This window comes from Lithobates pipiens, unplaced genomic scaffold (genome assembly GCF_037356315.1).
Source record: "Lithobates pipiens isolate NorthernLeopardFrog02 unplaced genomic scaffold, aLitPip1_a1.2 Scaffold_25, whole genome shotgun sequence".
Taxonomy (NCBI): domain Eukaryota; kingdom Metazoa; phylum Chordata; class Amphibia; order Anura; family Ranidae; genus Lithobates; species Lithobates pipiens.
Genome location: NW_027507787.1, coordinates 234,610,113 through 234,626,986, shown reverse-complemented (window position 1 = coordinate 234,626,986; position 16,874 = coordinate 234,610,113). Strand labels below are relative to the sequence as shown.

The window sequence follows — 16,874 nt, the reverse complement described above, 5'->3', positions numbered from 1 at the left end:
CACATTGCCACTGATGCCTACACACTGCATGCTGACACGGAGCTCTGCACTCTGCCTGCTGCCACCAATCCCCACACATTTCCACTAATCCCTGCATGCTGCCACGATCCCTACACGCTGCCTGCTGCCACCGATCCCTGCGCATTGCCACTGATGCCTACACACTGCATGCTGACACGGAGCTCTGCACTCTGCCTGCTGCCACTGATCCCTACACACTGCCACCAATCCCCACACATTTCCACTAATCCCTGCGTGCTGCCACGATCCCTACACGCTGCCGCGGAGCCCTGTGCGTTGCCACTGATCCCTACACACTGCATGCAGCCACGGATCCCCACACACTGTGCACCACTATGGAGTCCCACGCCCTGCCTGCTGCCACCAATCGCTACACACTGTCACAGATCCCTACACACTGCATGCTGCCACTGATCCCCACACATTGCCACGGATCCCCCGCGCCCTGCCTGCTGCCACAGATCCCCCGCGCCCTGCCTGCTGCCACCAATTGCTACACACTGCCACTGATCCCCTACACACTGCATGCTGCCACTGATCCCCACACATTGCCACGGATCCTCCGCTCCCTGCCTGCTGCCACGGATCCCCCCGCGCCCTGCCTGCTACCACGGATCCCTACACGCTGCGCACCACCATGGAGCCCTGCCTGCTGCCACAGATCCCCGTACGCTGCGCACCACCATGGAGCCCTGCCTGCTGCCACAGATCCCCACACGCTGCGCACCACCATGGAGCCCTGCCTGCTGCCACAGATCCCCACACGCTGCGCACCACCATGGAGCCCTGCCTGCTGCCACAGATCCCCACACGCTGCGCACCACCATGGAGCCCTGCCTGCTGCCACCGATCCCTACACGCTGCCTGCTGCCACGGATCCCTGCGCATTGCCACGGATCCCTGCATGCTATCACGGATCCCCACACACTGCGCACCACCATGGAGCCCTGCCTGCTGCCACCAATCCCCACACACTGCGTGCTGCCACTGATCCCCACGCATTGCCACTAATCCCTACACACTGCATGCTGCCGTGGATCCCCACACACTGCACACCACCATGGAGCCCCGCGCCCTGCCTGCTGCCACCAATCCCTACACACTGCCACCGATCTCTACACACTGCATGCTGCCATTGATCCCCATGCATTGCCACTAATCCCTACACACTGCATGCTGCCATTGATCCCCATGCATTTCCACTAATCCCTACACACTGCATGATGCCACAGATCCCCACAAACTGCACACCACCGATCCCTAACTGACTACTGCCACGGATCCCTGCATGCTGCCACAGATCACCATGCCCTGCGTGCTGCCGTGGATCCCCGCACGCTGCCTGCTGCCACTGATCCCCACTCACTGCGCACCATCACAGAGCCCTGCCTGCTGCCACTGATCCCCACACACTGCCATCAATCCCCACACACTGCGAACCACCATAGACCCCCACGCCCTGCCTGCTGCCACGATCCCTACACATTGCCACTGATCCCTGCATGCTGCCACGGATCCCCACAAACTGCGTACCACCACAGAGCCCCGCGCCCTTCCTGCTGCCACCGATCCCTGCATGCTGCCACGGATCCCCACACACTGCACACCACCATGGAGCCCCGCCTGCTGCCACCAATCCCTACACACTGCATGATGCCACGGATCCCCACACACTGCGCACCACCATGGAGCCCTACACACTGTGCACCACCATGGAGCCCCGCCTGCTGCCACTGATCCCTACACACTGCATGTTGCCACAGATCACCACACGCTGCGCACCACAATGGATCCCCGTGCCCTGGCTGCTGCCACCGATCCCTACACACTACATCCTGCCACTGAGTCCCACGCATTACCACTGATCCCTACACACTGCATGCTGTCACTGATCCCCACACACTGTGCACCACCATGGAGCACTGCCTGCTGCCACGATCCCTACACACTGCCTGCTTCCACTGGTCCCCACGCACACTGCCACGGACCACCGATCCCCTGCGCATTGCATACTGCCACTGGTGCGCTGCCTGCTGCCACTGATGCCTGCATGCTACCACTTACTGTTACACACTGCATTCTGCCACTGATCCCTGCTTGGAGAGCTAATCGACAGGCGCACTGCACACTGACCCCTGTGGAGCTGACATTATATAAAGAGTTCTGGGTCCAGCCAATGTGTTTCCAGAATGCCTACTGCGGAGCTCCTCCCATCTGACAGTATGATGTCACTGTGCTGAAGAATCCACCAATCGCAAATCTGAGAGATCAGTGATGTCAGACTATCAGTATTATGGAGAGATTCAGTCTGATGTGTGTATAGAAGGAGCTTTAGTTTAAGCTGTTTTGTTTCCCTGCCTCCCCTGACCCCGCGGTTGGCGCACCGACAGTCCCATTCACTTTAATGGGATGGCTAGTGATGTGGCGACACTAGGTGAGGGGATGCCCGCCAACAGGCGCCGCCATGATAGATCTGAAATATTTGCAAACAAAATTAAGGTTTCCATGCAGAATAATAAGCCGTCAGGTTAGTAAATAATCCCAAACTGGGTCTCTTTTACGGCTGCTGCTATTTTGCTCCCCATGGGAGAAATAAAACAGTTCGAGCCACGTGCAGAACGATCACAAAGCTTTATAAGCTGCTTAGAAGGTTTCACTTTCATTTTTACTGCTTGCCCTTCCTCCTCACACTTGGAGCCTGCGACTTCTTCTCTTCAAACAATCATACAGTTTGTAGTGTACATAAATGTGCAAAGCAATGGGGTGAGGGAATATTCCCGAACTTTGTTTTATCTCATGGTTACTGTGACACTTGTGTGAACGCATCAATGCAGTTATCTCAGCTTGCAGAGCTTGGATTTATTATGAGTTTACAAAAAACGTAAATATCGCAGAATATACAGCCTCATGCTACATAAAAAAGCTTTTTAAATAAAAAAAAAAAGCTTTTTAAATAAAAAAAAAAAGCTTTTTAAATAAAAAAAAAAAGCTTTTTAAATAAAAAAAAAAAGCTTTTTAAATAAAAAAAAAAAAGCTTTTTAAATAAAAAAAAAGCTTTTTAAATAAAAAAAAAAGCTTTTTAAATAAAAAAAAAAGCTTTTTAAATAATAAAAAAAAGAGATCCGCTTTTTAAATAATAAAAAAAAAAGAGATCCGCTTTTTAAATAATAAAAAAAAAAGAGATCCGCTTTTTAAATAATAAAAAAAAAAGAGATCCGCTATTTAAATCAAAAAAAGTCTGCTTTAAATTAAAAATCTGCATTTAAATCCATTTTAAAGTGTTTTTTTTTTTTTTTATATTTTCATCCACCCTGGTTGTGACACCCCCCCAGCCCCCCCCCCCCCCTTACTATATCCAAAATATACATTGAAGATGCACTTGAATGTAGAATATTGGAAATGTGGAGAGTGAGACATTGACTTGTATGTGACCCGTGTCGGTTATGTGCTTTGAATATTACCTCACTGTGTATAATATCTACACATTGTTCCATTGTCTCTGACTCACATGGAGGATTATTATTATTATTATTCGTGTTATTTTTATTATTCAGGATTTATATTTATGATCATTGTTATAAGTATTTGGTGTTGGTGGTAGTCATGGATCTGATCTGTCATTGGAAGGACGATCGTTCCTTGGTATATATTTTAAGTATAACCTAAAGGCAAAACTTTTAGCGTTGGATGGAGTCGAGGTGGCTCAGTCTCTGGTGGGGGACATATTTTGACATTGTAGAAGATCGCAGTTTCTTGTGGGGGATGTGTATTGGACATTTTTTATTGTAGAAGATCGCAGTTTCTGGTGGGGGACGTGTATTGGACGGTGTAGGATATGGGTCCTCAAACTACGGCCCTCCAGTTGTTTAGGAACTACAATTCCCATCATGCCTGGTCATGTTTGTGAATGTCAGAGTTTTACAATGCCTCATGGGATGTGTAGTTTCACAACAGCTGGAGGGCCGTAGTTTGAGGATCCCGGGTGTAGAAGATCGCGGTCTCTGGTGGGGTCCATATATTGGACGTTGTACTGTAGATCAGTCTCCAGTGGGAGATGTTGTGTATTGGACGTCATATTGTAGAAGATCGCAGTCTCTCGTGGGGACCTTCTGTATTGGATGTTGTGATGTAGAAGATCGCAGTCTCTCGTAGGGACCTTCTGTATTGGATGTTGTGATTGTAGAAGATCGCAGTCTCTCGTGGGGACCTTCTGTATTGGATGTTGTGATTGTAGAAGATCGCAGTCTCTCGTGGGGACCTTCTGTATTGGATGTTGTGATTGTAGAAGATCGCAGTCTCTCGTGGGGACCTTCTGTATTGGATGTTGTGATTGTAGAAGATCGCAGTCTCTCGTGGGGACCTTCTGTATTGGATGTTGTGATTGTAGAAGATCGCAGTCTCTCGTGGGGACCTTCTGTATTGGATGTTGTGATTGTAGAAGATCGCAGTCTCTCGTGGGGACCTTCTGTATTGGATGTTGTGATTGTAGAAGATCGCAGTCTCTCGTAGGGACCTTCTGTATTGGATGTTGTGATTGTAGAAGATCGCAGTCTCTCGTGGGGACCTTCTGTATTGGATGTTGTGATTGTAGAAGATCGCAGTCTCTCGTGGGGACCTTCTGTATTGGATGTTGTGATTGTAGAAGATCGCAGTCTCTCGTGGGGACCTTCTGTATCGGATGTTGTGATTGTAGAAGATCGCAGTCTCTCGTGGGGACCTTCTGTATTGGATGTTGTGATTGTAGAAGATCGCAGTCTCTCGTGGGGACCTTCTGTATTGGATGTTGTGATTGTAGAAGATCGCAGTCTCTCGTGGGGACCTTCTGTATTGGATGTTGTGATTGTAGAAGATCGCAGTCTCTCGTGGGGACCTTCTGTATTGGATGTTGTGATTGTAGAAGATCGCAGTCTCTCGTGGGGACCTTCTGTATTGGATGTTGTGATGTAGAAGATCGCAGTCTCTCGTAGGGACCTTCTGTATTGGATGTTGTGATTGTAGAAGATCGCAGTCTCTCGTGGGGACCTTCTGTATTGGATGTTGTGATGTAGATCAGTCTCCAGTGGGAGATGTGTATTGGACGTCATATTGTAGAAGATCGCAGTCTCTCGTGGGGACCTTCTGTATTGGATGTTGTGATTGTAGAAGATCGCAGTCTCTCGTGGGGACCTTCTGTATTGGATGTTGTGATGTAGAAGATCGCTGTCTCCAGTCGGGGGGTGGACGTTGGGTATTCGCAGTGTTTATGAAGTGCAGTGCTGGCTCCTTCCATATGTTTGGTTTCCTGTCTGGTCGTGTTCAGGGAGGAGCGATTGAACGATCACCACGTGTGTAATGTGAGCTCCACTCCCCGCCTGGACTGCTGATCTATCCACTTCTCCTCCAGTACACAGGACGGGGAGCGGCCCGGCTCAGCACTGTCCAAGGGTGAGAACGGAGCACATGGTGACCGGCCCCCCTTCCCCCTTTTCTCATCCTGAGTGCTATTCACATAGTATGAAGGAGCACAGTTCGTTAGTTGAAGGCTTTAATGATTACAAGGTGTCACCCGGAGCATTATAAAATGATACAAGGTGTCACCCGGAGCATTTATAAAATAATTACAAGGTTTCACCTGGTGCATTATAAAATGATGAGCACATGATGGGTGGACTGAAATCTCCAAATTCTTCTACGTTGTACTGAATGACCTTAGATGTTCCCTGCCCAACGTTAGTCAACCTTTTCACCTCCTGTAGAACCTCTAAAACTAATGTATAATGATCCCTAAGACCCCATTCACACCTGAGCGTTTTGTAGCTTGACGCCTGAAGCTACAAAACGCTGGAGGGGAAAAAATCCATTATTCTCAATGGAGATGGTTCACATCTCCACTCCAAGTTGCCTGAAGCCCTACGCCTGAGGCCTCTTTCACACGGGACGGATCAGTAATGATCCGCCCCGTGAAGATTCGCTCGCTCAGCGGGGATCGCTCCGTTGTCCCCGCTGAGCTGGCTACGGACAGGGCGGTCTCCGCACACTGTGCAGGGACCGCCCTGTCAGCTCTCCATTCTCCTCTATGGGGTTCGGATGCGTACGGACCGTCTGTCCGTGTTCGTCCGATCCGCTCTGCAGACGGATAGAAAAATAGGATTTTCCTCCGTCTGCAGAATCGGACTGTTGCGGAGGCGGACGATATCGGGTGTCTGCGGATGCTCATCCGCAGACACCTGCTATCCCATAGGGATGAATGTATGTCCGTATTTCATCCGCAAACGGATGGATGAAATACGGACATACCATCCGCATGTGTGAAAGGGGCCTGAAGCTCAAACAAGTTCCGGACCCTTTTTTGTCACGCGAATCAGGCTGATTTGGGCGTTTTTCTTCTTTTAACATTGGTGACCTTTTGCCCTGCACAAATTCGTGGTAAAAAAAACGCCGCAAAAAACGCTTGAAAACGTTACGCTCAGGTGTGAATGCAGCCTAAGTTGTGCCTAAGACACAAAGATGGATCAAGGCATGAAAAATGGTGGTGTGGTGGTCAGGAGAGTAGGGCCTCCTTACATTGATGGCCATTATAAAGGAGAAAGCTTAAATGGAAATACCGGGTAGTCGCTCACACCAACCCCATACGTAGTTCCATTCAGCCATATAATAAATTGGACTATACCGGTACTTGGTAATGAAGAAAATATAGGGAGCTCAAAAGAGGACATCTATGAGCAACCAAAAAAGGGAAGAAGGGGGACTATTACGGGACCATAGAAGTAGAATCGTTTGGAAAAAGTATTTTTTTTTTAAAATGCATTTATTGAAAATATTAATTAAAGATAACATCACAAAAAGGAGAAAAACAATTCCAAGAGACAAACATACATCTCAAGAAGTATTACAAAAACATTTTTTTGACGTATTTCCTCGACTAGTTTCGCGACAGAGCGTCGCTTTCTCAAGAGGCGTCACCCGTACAATCTGATAAAATATAATAATGATTTATTAGAGAAACATTTTAATATACAGAAAGCAAAAAAATGAAAATGAAATAACAATATCATTAAGCAGCAGGGTTTATAAAAGCCAATGACTCACCCATGTAAAAAGACAGATCCAAAAAGGGCAGGGGGGGCAATTTAGTGAGGTGCCCTGAACCAAAGAACAGGGACATCCCCCTGGGGACGGACAAGGGGGGGTAAAACAGCAGTAGCGGCAGTTATCTGCTGGAAGCAGAATAAATTGATGTTCAATTTGTTAGAAAAATTCCCCATTTTAAAAGAAGAAAGAGAGAAAAAAAGAAAAAAGAGGCAAAACTGGAAAATGGTGGTTAAACCAAGATACCGAAAGGGAGAAAACAAGGAGAGAGAAAAATTTGAGGATTAAATGGAAATACCGGGTAGTCGCTCACACCAACCCCATACGTAGTTCCATTCAGCCATATAATAAATTGGACTATACCGGTACAAATATGGACAATGGACAAATACTAATGAAATTTTAAAATCAATATAATTTTAATAAAGGTGTAAAACAAAACAATAATAGAATATCACTTAAGTACAATAATATGCTATTATTCTATTATTGTTTTGTTTTATACCTTTATTAAAATTATATTGATTTTAAATTTCATTAGTGTTTGTCCATTACCAAGTACCGGTATAGTCCAATTTATTATATGGCTGAATGGAACTACGTATGGGGTTGGTGTGAGCGACTACCCGGTATTTACATTTTAAGCTTTCTCCTTTAAAATTACAACTTCTGGATGATGGTACTTTATATGATATTATAACGATATAGATCAGAGGCGATACTTGTAGTGTGCGATTGATGGCCATTAGAAGACTGGTCCCATCACATATTGGTGGCAATTAGGACATGGGGCCCCCTTGCATATCGGTTGCAGACGGGCCCCTCACATTATGGTTGCTGGGACAGCTAAAAGATCTTCTGATTGTCGTTGGTTACTTATTAGTGGGAAGAGACTTCACTGGTCCTACCTCACTGTTACTGTCCGGTACCACCAAGCCAATGCTCCCTCCTCAAGGAGCCTCCTGACCACTTCCAGAGGAACCCTTTGGCTCTATGGAGCCCCGGTAGTAATGTCTGGGCCCGGTAAGGCATGCTATATGAGATCACAGTTAATAATTTTTAGTGTTCTTGAGGTCAGATTAGAAGTGGACACATTGTTAACATTAGGCCAGGGGGGTTGTTCATCGTGCAGAAGGGGGGATAGGTGTCATCCTGATGGGGGCAGCTTGATGGTCAGCGTTCAGTTCTGATATGGTGAATGGAATGTGCCCAGAACAGGTTTTGCAAACTTGCATCAATGGAAGCCCTGGGGGAGGGGGGGGGAGAGATTGTGAGCAACCCAGCTGTGTTCCCTTTGCATGTGCATAGAGGGCTTTCTCCAATACCCCGCCAATGACCAGATACCGGTGGTCAAGATGTCATTGTGCAATCACCTCTGTCTGCAGGAGGGAACCAGTCCTGCCAGCCAATGTGCATCTTCTCTGCACTTCCCCTTTTTAGTTCTTGACCCGAACCAAAGAAACAGCTGTCTGTGGAGGACGCCTGATTTCTCTTACTCAGTTGTTCATAAGGCACACCAAGAGTGGGCAACCGCGGCACTCCAGCTGTTGTGGACCTCCCAAGTCCTATGAACTTTTAAGTAAAATGGCAAAAAACTCATTTACAAAGGGCCCCATCCCAAAACTGTGCAAAAGATAAAAAATGTGTTACTTTGTTACCTTGTTGCACCTCGGAGAGATCCCGGGGAATACAGTGTACATCTGTATTGTGACTGAGGTTTGTAGAGGTGGCTGTATTAATATCATTATCATTTATTTTTTATTCAGGATTTATATAGCGCCAACAGTTTACGCAGCGCTTTACAACACAAAAGGGAGACAGTACAGTCGCTAGGGTTGCACGCCCGATACCAAGCATTTTCACAGGTACTCGAAAACCGATACCTTCTGGCTTAGTTCTTTCCGCTTGGGTGGGGGGGGAGGCCCCCTCTTCCCACCTTGTCCTCGGTTGGGGGGGGGGGGGAGTCCCCCTCTTCCCACCTTGTCCTCGCTTGGGGGGGGGGGGGGGAGTCCCCCTCTTCCCACCTTGTCCTCGCTTGGGGGGGGGGGAGTCCCCCTCTTCCCACCTTGTCCTCGCTTGGGGGGGGGGGGGGGAGTCCCCCTCTTCCCACCTTGTCCTCGCTTGGGGGGGGGGGGGGAGGCCCCCTCTTCCCACCTTGTCCTCGCTTGGGGGGGGGGGGAGTCCCCCTCTTCCCACCTTGTCCTCGCTTGGGGGGGGGGGGAGGCCCCCTCTTCCCACCTTGTCCTCGCTTGGGGGGGGGGGGAGGCCCCCTCTTCCCACCTTGTCCTCGCTTGGGGGGGGGGAGGCCCCCTCTTCCCACCTTGTCCTCGCTTGGGGGGGGGGGGGAGGCCCCCTCTTCCCACCTTGTCCTCGCTTGGGGGGGGGGGGAGGCCCCCTCTTCCCACCTTGTCCTCGCTTGGGGGGGGGGGGGGGGGAGGCCCCCTCTTCCCACCTTGTCCTCGCTTGGGGGGGGGAGGCCCCCTCTTCCCACCTTGTCCTCGCTTGGGGGGGGGAGGCCCCCTCTTCCCACCTTGTCCTCGCTTGGGGGGGGGGAGGCCCCCCTCTTCCCACCCACCTCGTCCTCGCTTGGGGGGGGGGGGGGAGGCCCCCTCTTCCCACCCACCTCGTCCTCGCTTGGGGGGGGGGGGGGAGGCCCCCTCTTCCCACCCACCTCGTCCTCGCTTGGGGGGGGGGGGGAGGCCCCCTCTTCCCACCCACCTCGTCCTCGCTTGGGGGGGGGGGGGGGAGGCCCCCTCTTCCCACCCACCTCGTCCTCGCTTGGGGGGGGGGGGGGGGAGGCCCCCTCTTCCCACCCACCTTGTCCTCGCTTGGGGGGGGGGGGGAGGCCCCCTCTTCCCACCCACCTTGTCCTCGCTTGGGGGGGGGGGGGGGCCCCCTCTTCCCACCCACCTTGTCCTCGCTTGGGGGGGGGGAGGCCCCCTCTTCCCACCTTGTCCTCGCTGGGGGGGGCCCCTCTTCCCACCTTGTCTTCCTTGGGGGGGGGGGGGGGGACCACGGAAAGTTCCCAATTGCTGCTTGCGATCAGGACTTTTCCGATCGCGTGACAGCCAATAACGGCAGTCACGTGGCCATAAACCCTACTGTACTTCCTGGCATAGACATCCTCCCGTGCCCGAGCGGCCTATGTGCCCCCCCTGCAGGGCGCTGCCGGTGTGCTCTGTGATCAGCGAGTCTGAGACTCGGCTGATTGGAGTAAGGTGGCGATCCCGACCTTTACCACGTGATCAGCCGTCAGCCCATGACAGCTGATCACGTGATGTAACCGAGAATTGGTAATTGGCTTTTTTTTTTTTTTTCCTCACGCTGGTAGCGCGAGGAGGGGAAAAAAAAAAAGCTGATCACCGGCGGCTGTGAGAGGGACATCAGTCCTGATCGTGCAATGTCATCTGTGCCCACCTGCCAGTGCCACCTATAAATGTCACCAATCAGGGCCCCTGCAACATTTTATACCAAACTATGAAACTTTTTTTTTTTTTTTTTTTTTTTTTTTTCCAAAAATTATTTTCTTTAGCAAAAAAATAAAACCCCAGCTGGTGATTAAATACCACCAAAAGAAAGCTCTATTTGTGTGGGTAAAACAAGATTAAAAAAAAAAATGTAATTTGAGTACAGTGTTGCATGACCGTGCAATTGTCATTCAAAGTGCTGAAAATTGGTCTGGGCAGGAGGGCGGGGGGGGTATAAGTGCCCGGTAAGCGAATGGTTAAAGGGCAGGTCGGAGACCAGGATTGCACCTCTCACCCTGGCATGATGATGGGGGGGGGGGGGATTGATAGTTACATTTACTGACCTTATGCAACCCATGCGCCCCCCTCCCCCGAGCCGTATTTTGTTTAGCAGCCTGATGAGCCCTAATTAGATTCCTCCTCATCCATTGTTGCTCGGCACATTGAGCGGGTGTGGAATGCGGCTCCCTGCAGAGAATACTCGAGGACATGCTGGAACTTGTGGTGGTTTAGCAGAGGGGTAAACCATCACCTATAGAAAGGGGTGGAGGAGTTTAGTGTGGTGTGTGTTTTTTTTTTTTTTTTTTTTTTTTTTTTTTTTATATATTTTTGGAAGAATGAGAAAAGGTAATTTTTGTAGCAACCAATCATTTCCTCTGAGTCATTTGGATAGTTATTTTTTATTTTACCGAGGAGAAGATGAATCATGTGACCTCCTACAAGCGAGACCCTCATTTATTGTACTTGGACGGTCTCCCTTTTTTATATTGTGAATTGCCGCTCACGCGGTTGGCTCTCCATACATTGAGTAATGGAGCGCACAATAGACGAATCATGAACTGCAGATTCCATTGCCGAGATAGATATAGATATAGATATAGATATAGATATAGATATAGATATAGATATAGATATAGATATAGATAGATAGATATATATATATATATATATATATATATATATATATATACTTTTTTTTTTTTTTTTTTTAATAATATATTCTGGGGGGGGATTTAAAATTCTACCAATCGGAGTGCGGTTCCTGTGTAGTTCCTAATATTTGTAAAGATAATGCACGCCTCTTTGATCTGCGTTTATTCTCCATGCATCTTTGATCTTATTCGGGATAAGACCAACTTTTCGGCCTGTATGTACATTTTTATTAGCGAGTTGTGTGGGTGGTTTTGGTGCCCAGGGCAGTGACGGGCTCTTTATTGGGTCGGGACTCTATTGGATCCTTCCTCTGAATGCGGATCGCACACCTCGGCTTGTATTGGATTGCTGAGCTCAAACGATTTTTACTAGCTGAAGAGGATTTGGGTTGTTACAGATGTTGCCGTTGAGGGTTTGTCCTCTCCGGTCTGACGGGTTTTTCCTGTCCGTCGGCTGCGGAGACGAGCCGCCGAGGGACAAGTTGCATCAATTTTCAGGCGGTCTCAGTGCAGCATGTTGTGTGGTGCAGGAAGGGAAGGACTTTGTGATATTGTAGTGTCCGCTTTTTTATTTTATTTTTTATTTCCATTTCTTTCTTCCATTTCTGCACATGCTCAGTCTGACCCGTGAATTCTGCAGGTTTTTTGTTGCCAACTTTATGCAGCTTTATGGGGGACAAGTCGGGGGAGCTTTCAGAATGCATTCACTCCAGGCAAGTGGATAGATCAGCAGTGGACCATATGGGGGGGGAGGAGAGACCTTGAGTGTGGGCCCAGAGACCTCTCTGGAGTGAGTGGCTCAAATGTGGTGGTGCAGAACCCTCGGAGGGCCCCCCCCAGGGTGTTTGGACCTAGGACCCCTTGGCAGGGCCCCCCCCAGGGTGTTTGGACCTAGGACCCCTTGGCATGGCCCCCCCCAGGGTGTTTGGACCTAGGACCCCTTGGCAGGGCCCCCCCCCAGGGTGTTTGGACCTAGGACCCCTTGGCAGGCCCCCCCCCCCAGGGTGTTTGGACCTAGGACCCCTTGGCAGGCCCCCCCCCCCCCCCCCAGGGTGTTTGGACCTAGGACCCCTTGGCAGGCCCCCCCCCAGGGTGTTTGGACCTAGGACCCCTTGGCAGGCCCCCCCCCCAGGGTGTTTGGACCTAGGACCCCTTGGCAGGCCCCCCCCCCCCAGGGTGTTTGGACCTAGGACCCCTTGGCAGGCCTCCCCCCCCAGGGTGTTTGGACCTAGGACCCCTTGGCAGCCCCCCCCCCCCCAGGGTGTTTGGACCTAGGACCCCTTGGCAGGGCCCCCCCCAGGGTGTTTGGACCTAGGACCCTTTGGCGTGAACCCAGAACCCCAGGGAGGTCCCCCTGAGTGCGTGTGGGGGGGGGCGGTGGACCTAGGAGAGGTCCCACCGTGTGGACCTAGGACCCCTTGGGGAGTGAACCCAGAACCCCAGGGAGGGCCCCCTGAATGTGGATGTGTGAAGCTAGGACCCCTTGGAGGGCCCCTCGAGTGTTAGGACCCAGGAGACCTTGTAGTGAACCTAGAACCCCCGGGAGGTCCCCGTGTGTGTGTGTGTGGACCTAGGACCCCTTGGGGAGGGCCCCCTGAGTGTGTGTGGGGGGGGCCTTTTTGGGAGAGCCCAGAGTATGGGGGGGGGGGCATGATGCGCCCCTCACAAACAGCCACTCGGAAAGATGCGCCCCATGGGGCACGTGTTGGGCACCTCCTAAGCTAGATGCTCTGTCACATTAAAGCTCCTATAAACTAAAGAATACTTCATATATTACACATCCTCAGACGTGATGACCTTTCAGTTGTATATTTCACATATAAGAGACGTTTGTTGTTGGGGGATCACACAGATGGTAATGTACGCTGTGCTGTGCTCTGCATGCAGTCAGCTTTGTTTTGTACTTTACTTTTGGGGAGACTTTCCATTACTTCCTGTCCACACAATGTCTGGATTTCCCCTCATTTCCTGTCTCCGGTATCCGTGTATAATATCTCATATTTTCTCTTTCAGTGCAGTGACCTGGATGAGGACGATGGCCTCTCTGACCTGGATGTGGGCATCCTGGGAACCCTCCAGGGTTACATAGACAATTCCATCATTTCCATCATTGATGACAGCGGAGCTCAGACAGAGGTACGACTCCCAGGCTCCTACTACCACAGAGCTCATAGCGGCCTTTCATAAAGGAACCGCCCACTTACTGACTTGTTCAACGTATTGTAAGATACTAAAGAGACATCGCTGTTCATCTCATCTACCCAGAAGATTCTATGTACATGAGTTTTCCCTGTAAAATCTTGTAAAAAGTTTATGAACGTTGCACAGATAGGATGTAGAAATACAAAGTAACATTCATAAATATTGGTCAGACCGGAGATGGATACAAAGTAACATTGTATCGCTCCATCTCCTGTTTGTTTATAAACAATGTTACACCATATCAATGTTACACTTTCACCTAATCAATGTTAATAAACAAAGCAAAATTGTTTATAAACATTGGACAGGAGCTACAATGTTTATAAATAATGTTACTTTGTTTATAAACATTGATCAGGCAGAAGATACAAAGTAACATTGTTTATAAACATCAATCAAACAGGCGATGGAGAGATACAATGTTACTTTGTATCACGCCATCTTCCCTCTGATCAATGTTTATAAACAATAGTACTTTGTATCTCTCAATCTCCTGTCTGATCAAAGTAACATTGCATCTTCTGCCTGATCAATGTTTATAAACAATGTTACTTTGATCAGACAGGAGATGAGATGCAAAGTAAGATTGTTTATAAACATTGATCAGAGATAATGTTAGAGAGATACAAAGTAACATTATCTCTCTGATCAATGTTTATAAAACAGTTACTGTTGTCTCTCCTGTCTGATCAATGTTTATAAACCATGTTACTTTGATCAGACATAGAGAGATACAAAGTAACATGGTTTATAAACATTGATCAGAGAGATAATGTTACTTTGTATCTCTCTAACATTATCTCTGCTCAATGTTTATAAACAATGTTACTTGTCACTCCTGTCTGATCAATGTTTATAAACCATGTTTCTATGCATCTTTCTCCCCTGCCGCCTGATCAATGTTTGTAAACCATGTTTATGCATCTTTCTCCCTTGTCTGATCAATGTTTTTTATAAATGATTTCTAGATTGTAAGCTCTAGATCCTCTGATCCCTCCTGTATTATAGCTGAACTGTCTACCCTCATGTTGTAAGCAAACTGTTGGATATATATATATATATATATATATATATATATATATATATATATATATATATATATATATATATATATATATATACACACATACACACACACTTACTTTTTTTTTTTTTTTTTTGGTACCACAGTCTGTGGGAGGGTGCATACGGCCCTGTATGCTAATTCTCTTATACATGTGTACTGGTGGGAGGCGTATGCTACACCTGTCACTCCTGGGCTTTTATACCATCCCTATGTAAGGTTTGGTTGGGTTGTTTGTAACCCGTTGATTTTGATCTTTGCAGAACAAAGGCCACTTTGATGAGGCAAACGAGCTGTCCCTTCTGACGGCCCTGACTGAGATCTTGGACAACGCGGACGATGAAAACATGTCACCGTTTGACTCCATCCCAGATACGGAACTTCTGGCGTCGCCAAAGGATCGGGACGGCTGCTCGGTGAGTCTGTGCAAATCCTTTTTCTGGTGGATCTGTCATGACCCAGATGAATAGGGAAGATATAGGAGTCCCCAGCCTGAGCACCTTGGATCACATGGTCTCCTCCTGCCAGACATTAAAGATGGGCCTTCTCAAGAAGAGAATTGAGTTCCTGTTCTGAGTTCACAGGCCCAGCAAAAAGTTCATGTCCCTTATTAATATGGGCTCTTTGCATTTGTGGTTTTCTATCATCTCCCAAATTCCAAGAGCATTGTGGAGGGACCTGAACGGGCAATGAGGGGTTTCTGCATCCAGCAGAGGATGACCACTACCTCCTAAATTACCAGACACCATGTGACCATCCTGAACCCGGAGTGCTGTAGGCAGTCCAGTTGTCATAAGTGTGTTGTCATTACACTCCACATCAGTGTGTGCTGGGATTGTGGGAGACGATGATCCATAATCTTATTCATGAAGCTGACTTTTTTTTTTTTTTTCTCTCAATTTACAGAGATTTCTCAGTCTATCCCGTACACCACCCGATCGAGAGATCCCTTCAGTGGATGACCCACGTTGGGTTAATTATACCAAGGTGAGACTCTTAAAGGGTGTGTCAAGGCAAAAAAAAAAAAAAATGGTATTTGTATATCTTTGCAATAGGTGCACATTTTCCACCAGGTGTCATCAAGTACAGTATAACATTGGTGTGCCACAAATGTAGAGTGTTCCTAATCTTTCATGGCTCTGAATCCTCCCCCCCCCTCCTCCTCGTCGTCTCTTCTCCCCCCCCCCCCCTTCCTCGTCGTCTCTTCTCTCCCCCCCCCTTCCTCGTCGTCTCTTCTCTTTCCCCCCCCCCCCCTTCCTCGTCGTCTCTTCTCTTTCCCCCCCCCCCCCCCCCTTCCTCGTCGTCTCTTCTCTTCCCCCCCCCCCCCCTTCCTCGTCGTCTCTTCTCTTCCCCCCCCCCCTTCCTCGTCGTCTCTTCTCTTCCCCCCCCCCCTTCCTCGTCGTCTCTTCTCTCCCCCCCCCCTTACTCGTCGTCTCTTCTCTTCCTCCCCCCCCCCCCCCCTTACTCGTCGTCTCTTCTCTTCCTCCTCCCCCCCCCCCCCTTACTCGTCGTCTCTTCTCTTCCTCCCCCCCCCCCCTACTCGTCGTCTCTTCTCTTCCTCCCCCCCCACTCGTCGTCTCTTCTCTTCCCCCCCCCCCCTCCTCGTCGTCTCTTCTCTTCCCCCCCCCCCCCTCCTCGTCGTCTCTTCTCTTCCCCCCCCCCCCCTCCTCGTCGTCTCTTCTCTTCCCCCCCCCCCCTCCTCGTCGTCTCTTCTCTTCCCCCCCCCCTCCTCGTCGTCTCTTCTCTTCCCCCCCCCCCCCCTCCTCGTCGTCTCTTCTCTTCCCCCCCCCCCCTCCTCGTCGTCTCTTCTCTTCCCCCCCCCCCCTCCTCGTCGTCTCTTCTCTTCCCCCCCCCCCCCCCTCCTCGTCGTCTCTTCTCTTCCCCCCCCCCCTCCTCGTCGTCTCTTCTCTTCCCCCCCCCCCCCTCCTCGTCGTCTCTTCTCTTCCCCCCCCCCCTCCTCGTCGTCTCTTCTCTTCCCCCCCCCCCCCCTCCTCGTCTCTTCTCTTCCCCCCCTCCTCGTCGTCTCTTCTCTTCCCCCCCTCCTCGTCGTCTCTTCTCTTCCCCCCCCTCCTCGTCGTCTCTTCTCTCCCCCCCCCCCCCCCCCCCTCGTCGTCTCTTCTC

The 16,874-nt window shown here is 49.7% G+C and overlaps 1 protein-coding gene across 1 annotated transcript in view; it reads left to right on the top strand.

The window, feature by feature from the left end:
• Positions 1 to 16,874, top strand: part of PPRC1 (PPARG related coactivator 1) — a gene marked incomplete in the record, with an annotated part of 41,395 nt that overhangs the window by 845 nt on the left and 23,676 nt on the right. Inside the window, 3 exon segments of the mRNA XM_077455665.1 lie at positions 13,502 to 13,624; positions 15,017 to 15,169; positions 15,660 to 15,740. Of these exon segments, the coding sequence (XP_077311791.1) occupies positions 13,502 to 13,624; positions 15,017 to 15,169; positions 15,660 to 15,740 (357 nt within the window).